General features: G+C 59.2%; 1 protein-coding gene across 9 annotated transcripts in view; it reads left to right on the plus strand.

The window, feature by feature from the left end:
• The window catches only part of CROCC (ciliary rootlet coiled-coil, rootletin), a 47,800-nt gene that overhangs the window by 13,363 nt on the left and 18,433 nt on the right, over window positions 1-16,004 (plus strand). For 8 of the 9 annotated variants that reach the window (XM_032863549.1, XM_032863551.1, XM_032863548.1 and 5 more), the window contains 16 exons: window positions 1,409-1,594; window positions 1,694-1,777; window positions 1,851-1,912; window positions 1,996-2,161; window positions 2,982-3,088; window positions 6,125-6,361; window positions 6,819-6,915; window positions 7,935-8,018; window positions 8,441-8,674; window positions 9,400-9,599; window positions 11,392-11,574; window positions 12,425-12,569; window positions 13,251-13,397; window positions 13,669-13,899; window positions 14,631-14,824; window positions 15,094-15,221. In XM_032863549.1, the coding sequence (XP_032719440.1) occupies window positions 1,409-1,594; window positions 1,694-1,777; window positions 1,851-1,912; window positions 1,996-2,161; window positions 2,982-3,088; window positions 6,125-6,361; window positions 6,819-6,915; window positions 7,935-8,018; window positions 8,441-8,674; window positions 9,400-9,599; window positions 11,392-11,574; window positions 12,425-12,569; window positions 13,251-13,397; window positions 13,669-13,899; window positions 14,631-14,824; window positions 15,094-15,221 (2,485 nt within the window). The remainder of the gene's footprint in view (window positions 1-1,408; window positions 1,595-1,693; window positions 1,778-1,850; window positions 1,913-1,995; window positions 2,162-2,981; window positions 3,089-6,124; window positions 6,362-6,818; window positions 6,916-7,934; window positions 8,019-8,440; window positions 8,675-9,399; window positions 9,600-11,391; window positions 11,575-12,424; window positions 12,570-13,250; window positions 13,398-13,668; window positions 13,900-14,630; window positions 14,825-15,093; window positions 15,222-16,004) is intronic. The other variant, XM_032863547.1, reaches the window with a different exon arrangement.

Here is a 16,004-nt window from a genome sequence, read left to right on the forward strand (position 1 = left end):
GGTGCGCCCTCGATGGGCAACACACGTGGGATCTCAGTGCCACCATACTCCGAGGGAGACACTGTGCCTGCCACCCTGGTCACAGGCCTGCAGCCCACCTTCCAGGCAACAGCCCTCAAGCACTCCCCACGCGCCCCTCCTTATGGGTGGTACCCCAGTGGCCATGGTCGCCCTGCTCCGGCACTGACCCCAGCACACGGGGTGGGGTAGGCAGAGAGCAGGTTGTTAGCATGGTCGAGGGGCTCCCGGGCATTCTGGGTAGATGTAGGCCCAGAGGGCTGGCCTGGCCTGGCCTGGTCTGGTTCGTTAGCCCACGTGACAGCAGTTGCCCTTGCTGTTGGCTTCCCTGGGACTTGGCGTGGGAGAGCATGTGAGTGGCGTGCCAGGCACCGGGGAGGTAGATAGGTGGTGAGTGTGGGCCTGGGTCAGGATCAGCCAGGCTGGGCTGTCTTCCTCTTGGTTCTCCCTGGGCGTTGTCACTCTTCTCTCCGTCCCACTCATCCTCAGCTGCCCGCTCCCCCGTCCCTTCCCCAACAGCTTGAGGAGGCTGAAGGGCCCCCTGGGACCAGCAGGTGCCCAAGGGGTTAGGAGGCTCTGCCAGAGCAACGATGACGACAACAGCGCACGCACCCAGGCATCCGGCCTGTGCTCACGGGGTCTGCTAATGAAGGGGCTGCCAGCTGCCTGGGGGCGGAGCCTGGCGCCGACAGCAGCTTTCCATGGACGCCCGCCCTGTGCTAGAGTGGGTGCCTCTTACAGAGCGCTGTGTATGTGGGGAGTGGGGGCGTGGCGGGGAGCCCACCCTTGTCACCCCGGGGGTGTTTGAGACTGCCACTGTGCCTTCTGTGTGTGCGTGTCTCTAAGCTCAGATATGCATGTGTGTATTTTTGCCTCTGTTTGAAAGTATTCAGATGTGCTCATGCGATTAATTCATGATTCAACAAGCACGCCACTGCCACTCTCCTGGGTCTAAGATACGATGGAGAACAAAAATCTGGGTTTTCCTGAGCTCACCTTGGGTGGGGGTGGGGGGACAGGGGCCTGTTCCTAATAACCTCCCGCAGCCGGGTGAGGTGTTCAGCCCAGAGGCTCATGGTGCCCCCAGGCAAGAGCACAGAGGGCCTGTAAGTTTCCCTTCCTGCCAACCCCGGGCAACTTTGTGTTTTGCATGCGCGTGTTCATGGGCCCGCCTGCATGTGTCCACCGTGCCTGATCTGTGTGTCCATGCGTGCCCAGCCTGTGTCCCTGCACAGCTGCGTTACCCTGTGCACGGGAGCGCTCCACCCTGGGCTTGCCCACGTATGCCTGCAGGGCATGTGGGTCTGGGCCCAACCTGGCATCCTCTGCAGAGTTCCGTGCCTGCCTTCCCCGGAGGCCCGGGCCTCTCACCCAGGGACCTTCCCTGCAGCTGGAGCAGGCTGTGCAGCTGGAGTCTGGGGAGCTGGAAGCGCCCGAGCCCAGGGGGCTGGTGCGGCAGAGCGTGGAGCTGCGGAGGCAGCTGCAGGAGGAGCAGGCCTCCTACCGGCGCAAGCTGCAGGCCTACCAGGAGGGCCAGCAGCGGCAGGCCCAGCTTGTGCAGCGGCTGCAGGCCAAGGTCAGGGCCACCCACTCCTGCTCCTGTCCCCCTCCCCCACCTCACTTTGCTCTGCCCCCATCCCCTGGGGCTAACCTTCCACTCTGCACCTGTCCACAGACCCTCCAGTACAGGAAGAAGTGCTCAGAGCTGGAGCAGCAGCTGGTGGAGAGATCCACAGAGCTGGAGCAGCAGCGGCTGAGGGTGGGTGCCAGCAGGGGTCAAGGCAGGCCCTTCCCTCTGCTGGCCCAGGCTCATGCCCACTTCTCCTGCCCAGGACACGGAGCACAGCCATGACCTGGAGAGCGCCCTTGTCCGCCTGGACGAGGAGCAGCAGAGGTGGGATGCGGCTTTGAGGGCGCAGGCTGGCAGGGCTCTCTCTCTCCTGCCTTGGGCCCACCAGTTCCTTTTGCACCCCGCAGGAGTGCCAGCCTGGCCCAGGTGAACTCCATGCTCCGAGAGCAGCTGGACCAGGCGAACTCAGCCAACCAGGCTCTGAGTGAGGACATCCGCAAGGTGACCGCCGACTGGACACGCTGTCGGAAGGAGCTGGAGCAGCGGGAGGCGGCGTGGAGGCGTGAGGAAGAGGTGGGCATGGGGGTGCTGGGAGGCCAGTGGGGCCTCAGGGGCCCAGCCTGACCTGAGGGGTAGGAATTAGGGGTCAGGAGAGGGGTCCCTGCTAGCAAGTGAGCTCTTTAGCAGAAGTAAATAGTTGTTACCCTAAGAGCTGGCCTTGCTCAGCCCATACCGCGTGCTGGCACGCATTTTCTCCTCTGTTCCTCATAATAACTGTGTGTGGTAGGTGCTGTCACGCTCATTTTAAAGAGAGGTTACATAACCTGCCCACAGTGAGGCAGGGATGCCGCTGGTAGCAGGATCTCTCTCTCTCTCTCTTTTTTTTTTTTTTTTAAGATTTTATTTATTTGACAGAGAGAGAGGTCACAAGTAGGCAGAAAGGCAGGCAGAAAGAGGGGGAAGCGGGCTCCCTGGGAGCCCCATATGGGGCTCGATCCTGGGATCCTGAGATCATGACCTGAGCTGAAGGCAGAGGCTTTAACCCACCGAGACGCCCAGACGCCCTCTCCAGCATTTTACGACCTTGACCTTTGCGCTGCCAACTGCAGCTGCAGCCCGTGGAGGCGTTGCAACCCGATTCCCTGTGCGGGAGGGAGGCGTGGGATCCCGAGCGGGCCAGCCCCCACTTCCCCTGTACGCTGGCCTGGGGCGCTGGCTCAGGGGAAAACCCACGCCCTGGTCCCGGCACCATCGATCTGAGTTGTGGGAGGAGGCGGGGCGGGGCCGCGGCGGGGGCGGGGCCGCGGGGGACAGGGCCGAGGGGGACGGGGCCGCGGGGGACGGGGCGGAGGAGGGGGCGGGCCGGCCCTCACGCAGCCCGCCTTCCCTCCAGTCCTTCAACACCTACTTCAGCAATGAGCACAGCCGTCTGCTCCTCCTCTGGAGGCAGGTTGTGGGGGTCCGACGGCTGGTCAGCGAGGTGAAGATGTCCACCGAGAGGTGAGTGAGGCCCGGGTGGCAGAGGGGCGGCCTGGGGAGACGCTGCGGCAGCTGAGAGACAGCCCCGGTTTTTGAGTTGGATTCAACTCAGCTCAGTTGAACTTCAGTCCAGCCCAACACACCTACTGTGTGCCAGGCTCTGTGGAAATGCAGAGACAACTAGTAATGTGAGCTCCTACCAATCCTGGCAGTCAGCATTTACTGGGTGTTTACAGTGAGCTAGGCTCTTGGGCCATTTTGTTTCTTCTGAGATCTACAGCATCCCTGGGAGGTAGGAACTATAATCCCCATTTTACAGATGAGGGCACCGAGGCTCAGAGGGGTAGAGTGACCTTCCCAAGGTCACACAGCAGTAAGTAAGTGGCTGAGTCAGGATTTATAGCTCCTGCTTTTAATCCACTGGACCATTCAGCTTCTGCTACAGGACCTCACAGGCTCTAGTGATGCAAAGATACGGACCCCCAAAATTCTAGACTGAGGAAGTGAGTGGTGAGTGACATGGAAATAGAACAGAGCATATCCCAGATTCTCAGGAGGATGGCAGGGTTGGGGAGGTCAAAGAAACAGTTCATAGAGGAGGTGGAATTTGCACTGACCTCAAGGGCTGGGTAGGATTTTAACCAGCAGAGCCAGGGGCGCTCCAGGCAGAGAGAAGAGTGGGAGCAGAGGCTTGGAGGTAGGAGGACATGGCAGTCGATGGGGCTGAAGCAAAAAGCAGGGGAAGGGAGGTCAGGCTGGGAGAGCCTCAAAGGGCCACATCAGCAGGGGAGCGTGTCCTGCTTAATCTTTGAGCAGGTGAGACTGTGGGAGAGCTGAGGCAGGCCAACCCCTTTCTTTCCTTTTCTGCATTAACATTTTGTTTAATTAATGATCTTATGTTAAAGTCATCGGATATTCAGTGTCCATATTTCCAGTTGACACATCAGTGTCACAGATGATTCACTCTTTTTTATTTTTTTTATTTTTTTAAGATTTTATTTATTTATTTGACAGAGAGAGACACAGCAAGAGAGGGAACACAGGCAGGGGGAGTGGGGGAGGGAGAAACAGGCTTCCTGAGGAGCAGAGAGCCCGACATGGGGCTCGATCCCAAGACCCTAGGATCGTGACCCGAGCCGAAGGCAGACACTTAAGGACTGAGCCACCCAGGCGCTCCGAGTCCCTTGTTTTTATAATTTGTTTGAATTAGAACCCATAGATGCTCACCAAATGTGACTGGCTGACTTGTGTTTTAAGTCTTTTCATTTATTCGTGTAGGAAACTGGGATAGTTGGGGGGCGCCTGGGTGACCCAGTCAGTTAGGCGGCTGCCTTTGGCTCAGGTCATGATCCCACTGTCCTGGGATCCAGCCCCACAGCAGGCTGCCTGCTCAGCGGGGAGTCCGCTTCTCCTTCCTGCTGCTCTTGCACTCCTCCCCCCGCCCCCTCTTAAATAAATAAATAAATAAAGGAAAGGAAACTAGGACAGTTGTCCTAAGAGTTTCCCACAGTCTGGATTCTGAGGTGGTGTTTAACACCTTGTCCCCTATATTTCCTGTCAGTTGGATGTTAAATTTAATTCTTTCTTTTTTAAGATTTTACTTATTTATTTGAGAGAGAGAGAGAGAGAGCACGAGCAGGGAGGAGGGGCGGAGGGAGAAGGAGAAGCAGACTCACTGCTGAGCAGGGAACCCAAGGCAGGGCCTGATCTCAGAACCCCAGGATCATGACCTGAGTGGAAGACTAAGATGCTTAACAAACTGAGCCACCCAGGCGCCCCTGGATTTAATTCTTGATCAGATTCAGGTCTGGGTTTCAGGTACCCCTTTACTTAGTTTCAATTTAAGATTAAAATTTTTAAAACTTCATTGAGGTATGGGGCCTCTGGGTGGCTCAGTTAAGCATCCAGCTCTTGGGTTTGGCTGAGGTCATGATCTCAGGGTTGTGAGCTGGAGCCCCGTGTTGGGCCCCATGCTTGGTGTGGAGTTGGCTTGGGACTCTCTCTGCCCCTCCCCCAATAAATGAATAAATCTTTTAAAAAATAAAAATTTAACGTTTTACTTTTGAACAACTCACATAGTCACACGGTTCAAATTTCAAAAGGGTGTACAGTGAAAAGTCTCCCCCGTCCCCATTTCTCTGCTCCAGATGCTTCCCTCCCCTCCTGGAGACAAGTGGTATGACCAGTTTCCTTCATGACCTTCCAGGCTTATTTTATTCAAGCAAATACAGCAGATCACACACACACACACATACACTCTCTCTCTCTCTCTCTCTGTCTCTTTATCTCCCTCCCCTCCCCCTTTGCTCCATACTCTTGGTGGAATTTCATCTTTGTGTTCTTGAAGATGCGGTCTTCACCGAATAGCTATAACTCGGAGGTGGCTCCGTCTCAAACTTTGAACAGCTTCCCCATTTTTCTTGGCTACAGAGTATTCGCTGAGTGGATATACCAATTTTATTTAATAGTAGCCCTCTTTTGGGGTGCCTGGGTGGCTTGGTTAAGCATCTGCCTTCAACTCAGGTCACGATCCTGGGGTCCTGGGATGGAGCCCCACTTCTGGCTCCCTGCTCAGCGGGGAGTGTGTTTCTCCCTCTCCCTTTGCCCCTCCCCTTTTTTGTACTCTCTCTCTCTCTGTGTCTCAAATTAAAAAAAAAAAAAGTAGTAGCCCTCTTGATGCACATTTAGACTCTCCCCAGTATTTCTTCCATGAGCAGTGCTACAGGGGATCACCTTGTGCACAAGTCCCTTTCCTTGCATTGGGGCCATATCTGTAGGATCAGCTCTTATGGGTATAGTCGGTGGGTCAAACAGCCTATCCACTTATAATCGTCAGAGCTCTTCCTAATTGCCCTGTGTCGTGGTTACACCCACTTACCCTCCTGCCACAGGGCCTGTTTCTCCACAGTCTCACCTGCATTGTGTGTTATGTGACTTTTCTTTTTTCTTTTTTTGCCAACCTGTTAGTGCCATCCCACTGTAGCATCCTGGGATAGTTTTAATTTATCCTTGGGAGCCTGCCTGCATCCCATGCCTATCCTGTGCTCTCTCCACCAGAGACCTGCTGCATTTGGGAGGGGAGCTGGCCCGGACCTCAAGAGCCATCCAGGAGGCGGATCTGGGGCTGAGCACCGGCCTGCAGCTGGCTGAGAGCCGTGCTGAGGCGGCCCTGGAGAAGCAGGCGCTGCTGCAGCTACAGCTGGACGAGCAGCTGCGGGACAAGGTGCTCCAGGAGAAGCAGCTGGCCCAGCTGCAGGTGCAGAGCAACCTGGACAAGGCCAATCTCAGTGCCAGGTGGGTGCCTGGTAGGCAGCACAGGAGGCGGGCTGCCCTGCACAGGGGGCATCTGGGGATGCAGGGAGGAGCGAGTACCTGTTAACTGGCCACGGGCCTTTCTTCCCAGTCTGCCCCAGTCACACCCTGTGTGACAGAGGGAGAGACTGAGGTTCGGGGGCTCTTGCCCAGGGCACATTAATGAGCAGTTCAACTGCTGATGCTAGAACTTAGGCTCCTTGCTCCAGAGGCCTGGGCGAGTCCCCAGTGCTAAAGCAAATGGCAACCTCCTTCTCCTTTATAGAGGATCAGCCTGAGCTGCAGAGGGGAGGGACTCACTCAAGGTCACACAGCCAGGGACGCAGATGCTAGGGTCTCTCCCTGAGGTTAGGGAAGGCATGAAGGACACAGAGCTGGTGGGTTTGAGGAGAAGGTGGGGTGCGTCTCCCTTTCACCTCTGTTACTGCCCTTCCTCCAGAGTGACCGAGCTGGCCCTGACAGTGGAGCGCCTTCAGAACCAGAATCTGGAGAAGGATCGGGTCAACAAGGCCCTGAACGAGAAGCTTGAGGCCCTGGTGAGATGCGGCTGCCCCTGAGATCTGGAGGACGGGATCGAGAGATAGACCAGACCCCTGGATGAGGGTCATGTTTGCTTGGGCCACTCTTAGCATCCTGTGTTGGCTCAGTTTCAGCCCTCATTCACTGAGCTCCTAGTGCATGCCAGGCTTAGTGTGAGCCCATAGTGTGTGCCAGGCTTAATGTGAGCCCCGAGTGTGTGCCAGGCTTAGTGTGAGCGCCTAGTGTGAACCCCTAGTACATGCCAGGCTTAGTGTGAGCCTCTAGTGCGTGGCAGGCTTGGTGGTAAGTATGTTCACCTCCTTCATCCTATTTCAAACTCTCAGCAGCCCTGTAGCAGTTTCCCATTACACAGATGAGAAAGCTGAGGCCAAGGGGAAGTACTTGCCCAGAGTCTCAGAGCCAATAAGGTGGGGCTTGAACAGATGCCTGTGCCCTGCTAGCCCAGGGCTCCTTTTCTTGGAGCTCAGCTGCCTCCCCCCCAAGAGAGACACCCTTCAAGAGTACTGCTGGGTTGGTCATCCTCCTGTGTGGGGCCTGGCCTGGGTTCTTTGTTGTTTGTTTTTTTTTTTTCTTTTAAAGATTTTACTTATGTATTAGAGAGAGAGAGAGACAACACAAGCAGGGGGAATGACAGGTAGAGGGAGAGGGAGAAGCAGGCTCTCCTTGGAGCAGGGAGCCTGATGTGGGGTTTGATTCCAGGACCCTGGGATCATGACCTGACCCAAAGGCAGATGCTTAACCAACTAAGCCACCCATATGTCCCATGGCCTGGGTTCTATGTCCAGCTCTCCTCCAATAGTCTGTGTGACCTGTATGGTGACGCTGCGCCTCTTTGGGCCTGGGCTGTTGGGTGCGGGCCCTGGGGCTGCTACGGGGTCTACCAAGTGGCGGCCTGTGGTCATGGCCTTAGAGATCTCCTGATGGGCAGGGCCTCCAGGAAGGGAGAGGACGGGGGAGCTTCAGGTTGGGCAGAGAGCCTGACCATCGTTTCTTCATCTCCACGACATCACTCCAGGAATCCCTGCGGCTCCAGGAGCAGGCGGCCCTGGAGACAGAGGACGGAGAGGGGCTGCAGCAGACCCTGAGAGACCTGGCACAGGTGTGAGGTGGGAGGGAGCCCTGTGCGGGGCGGGGCTCGGCCGGCTGGGAGCACCGCCGCTCTGGTGGCTTTAAGCTGAACTGCAAGTGGTTGGGGGCCCTGGGGACCCAGGCTGTTGCTGTTGGACACCCCTGTTGGCTGAGCCTGGCCTCTACCCTGAGGGGAGCCCCAGCCTGAGAGGGGAGGCACTGCCGGTTCCAGGCCCATCGGTGAGAACGGCCCAATCACGGCTGGGTGATACACGGGAGACCTCACTCGGGTGCCGAGGGCTGTGAGCCAGGAATGGGGAAGACCTGTAGGAAGCTTAGAATGTGCTGTGGAGTGTGCGAGGAAGCCGGACACCTGGCCCCGGGACCCCACTGCCTCGCCTGGGCCAGCTAATCCGTGGCCCCCTTCTCAGTGGCCTCCCTACTCCACCTCAGGCGGTGCTGTCGGACATGGAGAGCGGGGTCCAGCTGAGCGGCTCTGAGCGCACTGCGGATGCATCGGACGGCAGCCTGCGGGGACTCTCGGGCCCCCGGACCCCCTCCCCGCCGCGGCGTTCCTCGCCGGCCCGCGGCCGATCCCCGCGCCGAGGCCCATCCCCAGCCTGCTCCGACTCCTCCACACTCGCCCTGATCCACTCCGCCCTGCACAAGCGCCAGCTGCAGATTCAGGTAGGAGGGGCCCCAGCGCCCTCCAGGCGGTGCCAGAGTCCCAGGGGTTGGGCTTTGGGTCACTCGGGGCGGAGCCAGTGCCCTGGGGGTGGGGCCAGAGTTCCGGGGGAGGAGCCCGGGTCTGAGCTTTTCGGAGTAGAGCCAGAGCCCTGAGAACGAGCAACTGAGTCAGGACCCATGGAAGTGGTCGAGAGCGAGCAGGCAGATCTGAGCCCAGAGTGGGAGGTGCTTGGGCAGTGGGCGGCGGAGCCTGGGGCAGAGCTAGAGCGCGGGTATAGAGAGATTACTGGACAGACAGAGCCAGGACCCGGGAACCAGGAAAAGGCCGAGTGTGTGTGTGTGGGGGGGCCCGGGAATCAATCTAGGATCAGAGATGCTGGAGAACTAGGGTCAGTGAGGAGTCTGGGGGAGAGTCAGAACCCGGATGCAAAGGGGAGGGGCCTGGGAGCCCTTGGGTAGTCAGAATCCCGGAGAGGACAGAGTGTGCTTGGTGGTTTGTGTGGGGCTTAGGTGAGAGTGGCCAAGGAAATGGAGGCTCCGAGCCGTGGCAGGGCGCTCTAAAGGGCAGTGGGGGCGCAGTGAACAGGAGTGGAAACCTAGTGTGGGGCCTTAGCCCCCCTCTCCTGGCCCGGGCCTGGGCTGCAGAGTGGGCTGGTTGAGCGGAGGAGGGGGCGCTCTGGGAGCTTCCGAGGGCTCCCCCAGACTCAGCGGTTCCCATGCCACAGGACATCCGTGGGCGCTATGAGGCCAGCCAGGACCTTCTGGGCGCCCTGCGGAAGCAGCTCAGTGACAGCGAGAGTGAGCGCCGCGGCCTGGAGGAGCAGCTGCAGCGTCTGCGGGACGAGACCAGCGGGGCCACCCAGGCTCACGAGGATGCCCAGCGTGAGGCCCAGCGTCTGCGGAGCACCGTGGACCTTATGAGCAGGTGCCTGAGAGGTCAGAGGTGGGGGCCCGGATCTCATGCCATCCTGACCCTGTAAGCACGTGGTCATCACTGGCCATGTATGTCTGTTCAAATTCAATTAAGCATTATGGGGGCTTCTGGGTGGCTCAGTCGGTTAAGCGTCTGCCTTTGGCTTAGGTCATGATCCTGGAGTCCTGGGATTGAGTCCCGTGTGGGCCTCCCTGCTTCGCCCAGGGTCTGCTGCTCCCTGTGCCCTTCCCCTTGCTTGTGCTCCTAGTAAATAAATACATAAAATCTTATCTTTGAAAAGATTTTATGTATTTATTTGACAGAGAGAGAGAGTGAGAGCACAAGCTGGGAGACAGAAGGAGAGGGGAAGCAGGCTCTCCCCTGAGCGGAGAGCCCGATGTGGGGCTCGATCCCAGGAGTCAGGGATCATGACCTGAGCCCAAGGCAGATGCTTAACCGACTGAGCCACTCAGGTGCCCCCAGTTAATCATTTTAAAAAGTAAAAGTTTAGTCCTTCAGTTGTCCTCGCCACATTTTAAGTGCTCAGTAGCCACACATAGCCATAGAACATTTCGATCATCTTAGAGAGTTCTATGGACAGTGCTAAGAAATTACCTGCTCTTACCTGCCTGGTTATTTTTGTGTTTTGTTGTTGTTGTTTGCTGTGTCTCTTCATAAATGTAACCACAGAGTAAAAATCTCCCAAAATGAAGGGAAAATAAAAACGTGGGCCCTCGTCGCAGCCTAACCCATGCATGCACTAGTTCTGCTTCCTGTTGCGCTTCTGGGTAGTGAGGCAGGGGACGCTCCCGCGTGCCAGGACACCTACCGGGTGCCAGGCTCAGTTCCAAGTGCATTACGTGTCTTAGCCCAGTTAGTGTCCCCGTCAGACTCACGCTGTTTGGAGCTGTGACTGTCCCGAGCTTGAGAGACTGGTCCAAGCTGACACAGTGGTGTGGCTGGGGGTAGAACTTGGAATTCACGTCCTTCTGGAAGCAAAACCAGAGCTTCCCATGCCTTGGAAGGAGGGCATTTCTGTAGCCGTGTACACAGTGAACACCTCACTTCGCGTTGTGCTGTTTTAATGTTGTGCTGTGTGGTTTTTCTCACGTGCCGCCGATGTTAGTGTCTAGTGCACACCCAGGTTGTCACTTCGAGTGGAGAGGTAGGGGCCATGGAGACGATGCCAGCAGTCAGTCCTCTGCTTGAGCTGAAAACCCCAGCTGGCTTGGAAGGAGGGGTGACAGATCTACTCCCCACCCCCGCTTTGTTGGGACTGCTGGAGCTCGGGGAGAAGGCAGAACCCTGAAAATCTCCAGAGTTCCCGGTTGCCGCCCCGTCCCTCCACGGCTGGCTCCCATGTGCTGCTGGCCCGTGCAGCAGGAAGGGAGGCATCTGGGCCCACCGAGCTCTGTCTTCCAGAACTGTGGGGCTTGGGAGGGTGGAAGAGCCGTAGGGGCGTCTCCTAGTTGAAGGGACTGGCACTGCCTGTGGGTCCCGGGAGCCTGGCCCGGCCTCTTCAACCGGGTGGGGTGGTTGGAAATGATGCCAGTGCCTCCATCCATCCTGCTGGGCCTCTGAGCTGGGGGGGTTGGCTGTTGGGGTGTCGCCCTGGGAAAGAGTCGGCTCCAGGGAGATGTGGATGAAGTGAGTCACCCATGGAGGGGGGCAGGGAAGGCTTCCTGGAGGCACCGTGCCTTAGAGGTCAGAGGCTGTGGCTGAGGCTAGGACCGCAGCTTGGCCTCCTTCCCTGGGGAAAGCAGCCCCGGTGTCCCCGACAGCGCCCCCGGCTCTGGTCCTGCAGGGAGAAGGACAGCCTGGCCTGCAGCCTGCAGGCAGCCCAGCAGCGGGCCGAGGAGCTGCGGCAGGAGCGGGAAAAGCTGCAGGCGGCCCAGGAGGAGCTGAGGCGCCAGCGGGACCGGCTGGAGGAGGAGCGGGAGGACTCCGCGCAGGACAGCACGCGGGCTCGCAGGGAGCTGGAGCGCAGGTCAGTGGCTCCTGGTCTCCCGCCAGGGCCACTGAAACAGACCGTGGGGCTCCCAACGGTGTTCCTGGGGGCTGGCGGCGGGGAGGGGGGGAACCCACGCCCCCTGCTGTCTGGAGGAATCTCCAAGGCACCCCTCTGAGGCGGGGCCTTCCAACCAGCCCTGTTTCAGGCAACAGGCTCAAACATAGACTCACTTCCTGGGATCAGAGGACCGCTGTGAGGTAGGGGTGAGGGTGGTGACAACAGCCAGCGTTCAGATGACCGTGGTAAGAGTCATACTGTATTGTAAATGGCAAGTTACAGGAATAGTGTTAATAATAACATTACCAAGTGCCGGACACCATTTTAAGCGCCGATGTCCTCTTGTTCAGGCCTCATGGTAACTCTGTGATGTAGGACCTGTCGCTGTCCCCATTTTGTGGGTGCTGAGACTGAGGCACAGAGGGGTCATGTAATTTGACCAGGGTCCCAGAACTAGTTAGTAGAAGAGCCAGGATTAGAACCCAGGCATTCTGCCTTCAGTGTTAACCTCTTCACCGTGCACGCCCTGCTTTCTCCTCTGAGGCGTAAGTCATGGTGCTGGTTAGTACCTCGTGGTACTCGGTATCACTCATGCTTCTGCCGGCTGTTGGAGGGGAGGTATGTCAGGCACTGTTCTAAGCACTTCGTGTTCAGTAGGTCCTGTATCCTTACAACAGCTTCATGAGGCAGCTGTTACCCCATTTTGCAGATGTGAAAACCGAGGCCTAGAGTCACAGAGCCCGAAGCAGAGGGCTTGGCTGTTCTTTTGAGTAAGGCTCTGGCCTCCGGGGCTCCTGTCTCAGGCCCGCCGGCACCCTCTGTCCCACAGCCACAGACAGCTAGAGCAGCTGGAAGGGAAGCGCTCAGGGCTGGCGAAGGAGCTGGTGGCCGTGAGGGAAGCGCTGAGCTCTGCCACGCTGCAGCGGGACATGCTGCAGGCAGAGAAGGCCGAGGTGGCTGAGGCACTGACCAAGGTGGGACCCTCGGGGTGGCACCGCCACTAACCCGTCCCTCCCCCAGGGCCCTAGGCCTTCTCACTCTGGCCGCAGACTGACCCCGGCGCCAGGGTGGCCTCGGGCTGAGCCCTTGTGCCGGGACCACAGGCTGACCTCACACCCCAGCCACAAGTGACCTGCCCTCTATTTGTGGTCCTGTCCTTGCCTTTCCGCACGCTCCTGGGCCGGTGCCTGTTTTTCAGGTCAGCCCGTCCCATCTCCAGATGCAGGTCCTGGGGACTGTGGGAGCCAGGGGCGCTGTCCTTGGTGGGTGCCTGCCCACCCCATAGTCTGGGTCCTGACAGTGCCCCCCTAGACCCCACTCTGAGGGACACTCTGGCCCTGGCCCTGCCCTGCACGACCTGGGGTCCCCCTGCTCCCACACAGCTTTGCCATGTGTGGCTTTTGCCTGGCTTCGAAGGCAGCAGGCCTTCCTCACTGGTTGTTTTCCGTCTCATGTCATGTCTTCTCTCGCCCCCCCCACCCCACCGTCTCGGAGGGGTCCCCTCTCTCTGCCTCTTGTGCCACCCCACACTCCTGCCTCCATCTCTCTACCTTCTCCCATCTCCCTGTCTCTGCACATCTTTTCCTGCCTTTCCCCGGCTCTCTTCTCTCTCCGCCTCTCCCCTCTGACCATCCCTGGCCCCCCTGGCCCCGCAGGCGGAGGCCGGCCGCGTGGAGCTCGAGCTCTCGGTGACCAAGCTGAGAGTGGAGGAGGCCTCGCTCCGGGACTCCTTGTCCAAGCTGAGCGCCCTCAACGAAAGCCTCGCACGGGACAAACTGGGTCTGAACCGCCTTGTCGCCCAGGTAGGCTGGTGCCAGCGGGCCCCCCTGCCCGGGTGCCTCCCTCCTTGTACACCTCTAGCCCTGCACCTGTCCTGGTCACTGCCCCTCTTTCTGTCCACACGCCCGAGGGACTACCCTTTCTCCCCATGGGCCCTCCCCTGGGCTGGTTGGGGTGGGCGAGTGGGTAGAGAGGAGGGGGCGTCCTTGGTCCTGGGTGGGATCCCCTTCCGTAGGTGGAGGGGCTGAGCTGACCCGCTCCTGCTCCTCCTGGTCCACCCGGCGGCTGCTGCAGCTCGAAGAGGACAAAGCCGCCCTGCTGGGCCGGCAGCGGCAGGTGGAGCAGGAGGCCTCCTTGGCCCGGGAGGAGCAGGAGCGGCTGGAGCAGCTGCGGCTGGAGCAGGAGGTGGAGCAGCAGGGCCTGGAGGGCTCCCTGCGGGTGGCGGAGCAGGCCCGGGAGGCGCTGGAGTTCCAGCTTCCCGCGCTGCGCCAGGAGCGCTCCCGGCTGCAGGAGCAGCTGGCCCAGGTGGGTGTGGGGGCGGGGCGAGGGGGAGCAGGTGGGAGGGGCTTTTAGGCTTCCAGCCCCCTGCATCCCGTGCTGGCCTAACTCCCAGGCCTAGGAGCTTGATTCTGGGTTTAAATCCAGCCCTCCCTTTGCTAGCTGGGAGCCTTGGGCAAGCTACCCAACCTCCTTATGCCGCAGTTTCCCCCTCTGTAACATGGGGCTAACAGTTCTCATCACAAAGGACTGTTCTGAAGTGTAAGTACTTGGTAGATGGAGACCTCGCTGCTCAGTAAGAATTCATGATATGATACCAGATAGAGAATTTTTGAATTGGAATCTTAGACTGTAGAACACAGCTGGAAGGCACCTTAGGGTTTTAGGGATCCAGGGGCTAGGGGGCTGGGGTTCCTGGGAAGGGGCTCTAGGGGATGGGCCATGGGGCATCCCCTAGATGGGGAACAGGGCTCCAGGTCTCCACTCCGAGTCTGTTTTATATATTCAGCCCCTCCAGAAACTTACCCCCAAACTGCGTGAGGACGCTTATGTGCTTTGGTACGCATGTACGTTGCGGGTCCAGAGCGGGCTGTGACTAGTCCCAGGCACTCATAGCACGTTGGGGTCCAGCCAGGGCTTGAACCCAGGTCTCCCACCTGCCTGGCCAGGGCGGGGTTGGGCTCAGGCTTGGAGAGCTGCTTGGTGAGCAGCTGGGAGATTCGGGGAGTGGTGCTCATAGTGCCCGGGGTGGGGGGCAGCTCTCCCGGCAGCTGAGCGGGCGGGAGCACGAACTGGAGCAGGCACGGAGGGAGACCCAGCGGCAGGTGGAGGCGCTGGAGAGGGCGGCCCGGGAGAAGGAGGCGCTGGCCAAGGAGCGAGCTGGCCTGGCAGTGCAGCTGGCGGCAGCTGAGCGAGAAGGCCGGACCCTGTCGGAGGAGGCCACTCGCTTACGGTAAGGCCCTTGGGCTCACCGCCACCCTGGGGGTCTGCCCGGGGCCGCGCTGTGACCAGCCACACCCTGGCGTTGGTCTGCAGGGATGGTTACTTAGGACCCAGGCTTGCCAGCATGTCCTAGCTAGGGGCCCTGGCTTCCCCAGGGAGCGTGGGCCTGGCTGAGCAGGTAGGTTGGCACCTGGCCCACGCCTGGCCACGCCCCGGGAGTCACCGTTTCCTGGGGCCTGAGAAGCCGAGTCCCAAGGCCTCGGATCGTGTGTGCTGCAGCCTGGAGAAGGAAGCCCTGGAGAGTAGCCTGTTTGAGGTGCAGCGGCAGCTGGCGCAGCTTGAGGCCCGCCGGGAGCAGCTGGAAGCCGACGGCCAGGCCCTGCTGCTGGCCAAGGAAGCCCTGACAGGTATGGGGGCGGGTCCTGAGCTGGGGCTGGGGAACTCCAGGCTCCAGCCCAGGCTGTAACCTGTCAGGTCCTGGGGTCACCAGAAGTTGGGAGCACTGGCTTTGGAGTCTGGCTGACCTGAGTTCCAGTCCTGCTGCTGCCACTTAGATCCGAGCTTTCTCGGGCAAGCCCCTTCCCTCTCTGGGCCACAGGTTCTTCATCTGACAGTGAGCAGTGCTAACACTCACCTTCTAAGGCTGTTGCTAGGATGAGGTGAGAAAAGCACGGGAAGACCTTGGCACAGTGCCTGGCTTGGCCAGCGGTGGCTGTTTCTCGTCACCAGGGCACTTAGAGAGGTCTGAGTTCTTTGCAGAGCTGTGGACTCTCTCAGCCCAACCCCCTGCACAGCCCTGCTTCCCTCCATGTTCCTGGGGCCGCACTGTGACCAGCCACACCACACTGCTCTCGTCCAGTATCTGAACTCAGGGCTTCCTCTTGCTCAATAAGCCTTGACTAGGCATCTGCTTGGGCCACAAAAATTAGCTTTCCCGTCCACATCTCCCTGGGCCAGACAGAACCAGGAAGGGAAATGCCGACAGAGGCTCTGGCGGGCTTCCTACCCAGGAGATGGCTTTTAGATTGTCCACAGTGGGGGGTGGCTTCCCCATGGTCATATCCATTGGTGCTGACAGCCCACCAAGCACGTTTGTAGCCATCAGTCATGCGAGGAGATGCTGTATGGAAAGCCGTTCGGCTTTGGGGAATTACCTGTCTCCTCTGAGCCTCCACTCCCTCCTCTGTAGG

This window comes from Lontra canadensis, unplaced genomic scaffold (assembly GCF_010015895.1).
Source record: "Lontra canadensis isolate GAN:19392208 unplaced genomic scaffold, GSC_riverotter_1.0 scaffold25, whole genome shotgun sequence".
Taxonomy (NCBI): Eukaryota; Metazoa; Chordata; class Mammalia; order Carnivora; family Mustelidae; genus Lontra; species Lontra canadensis.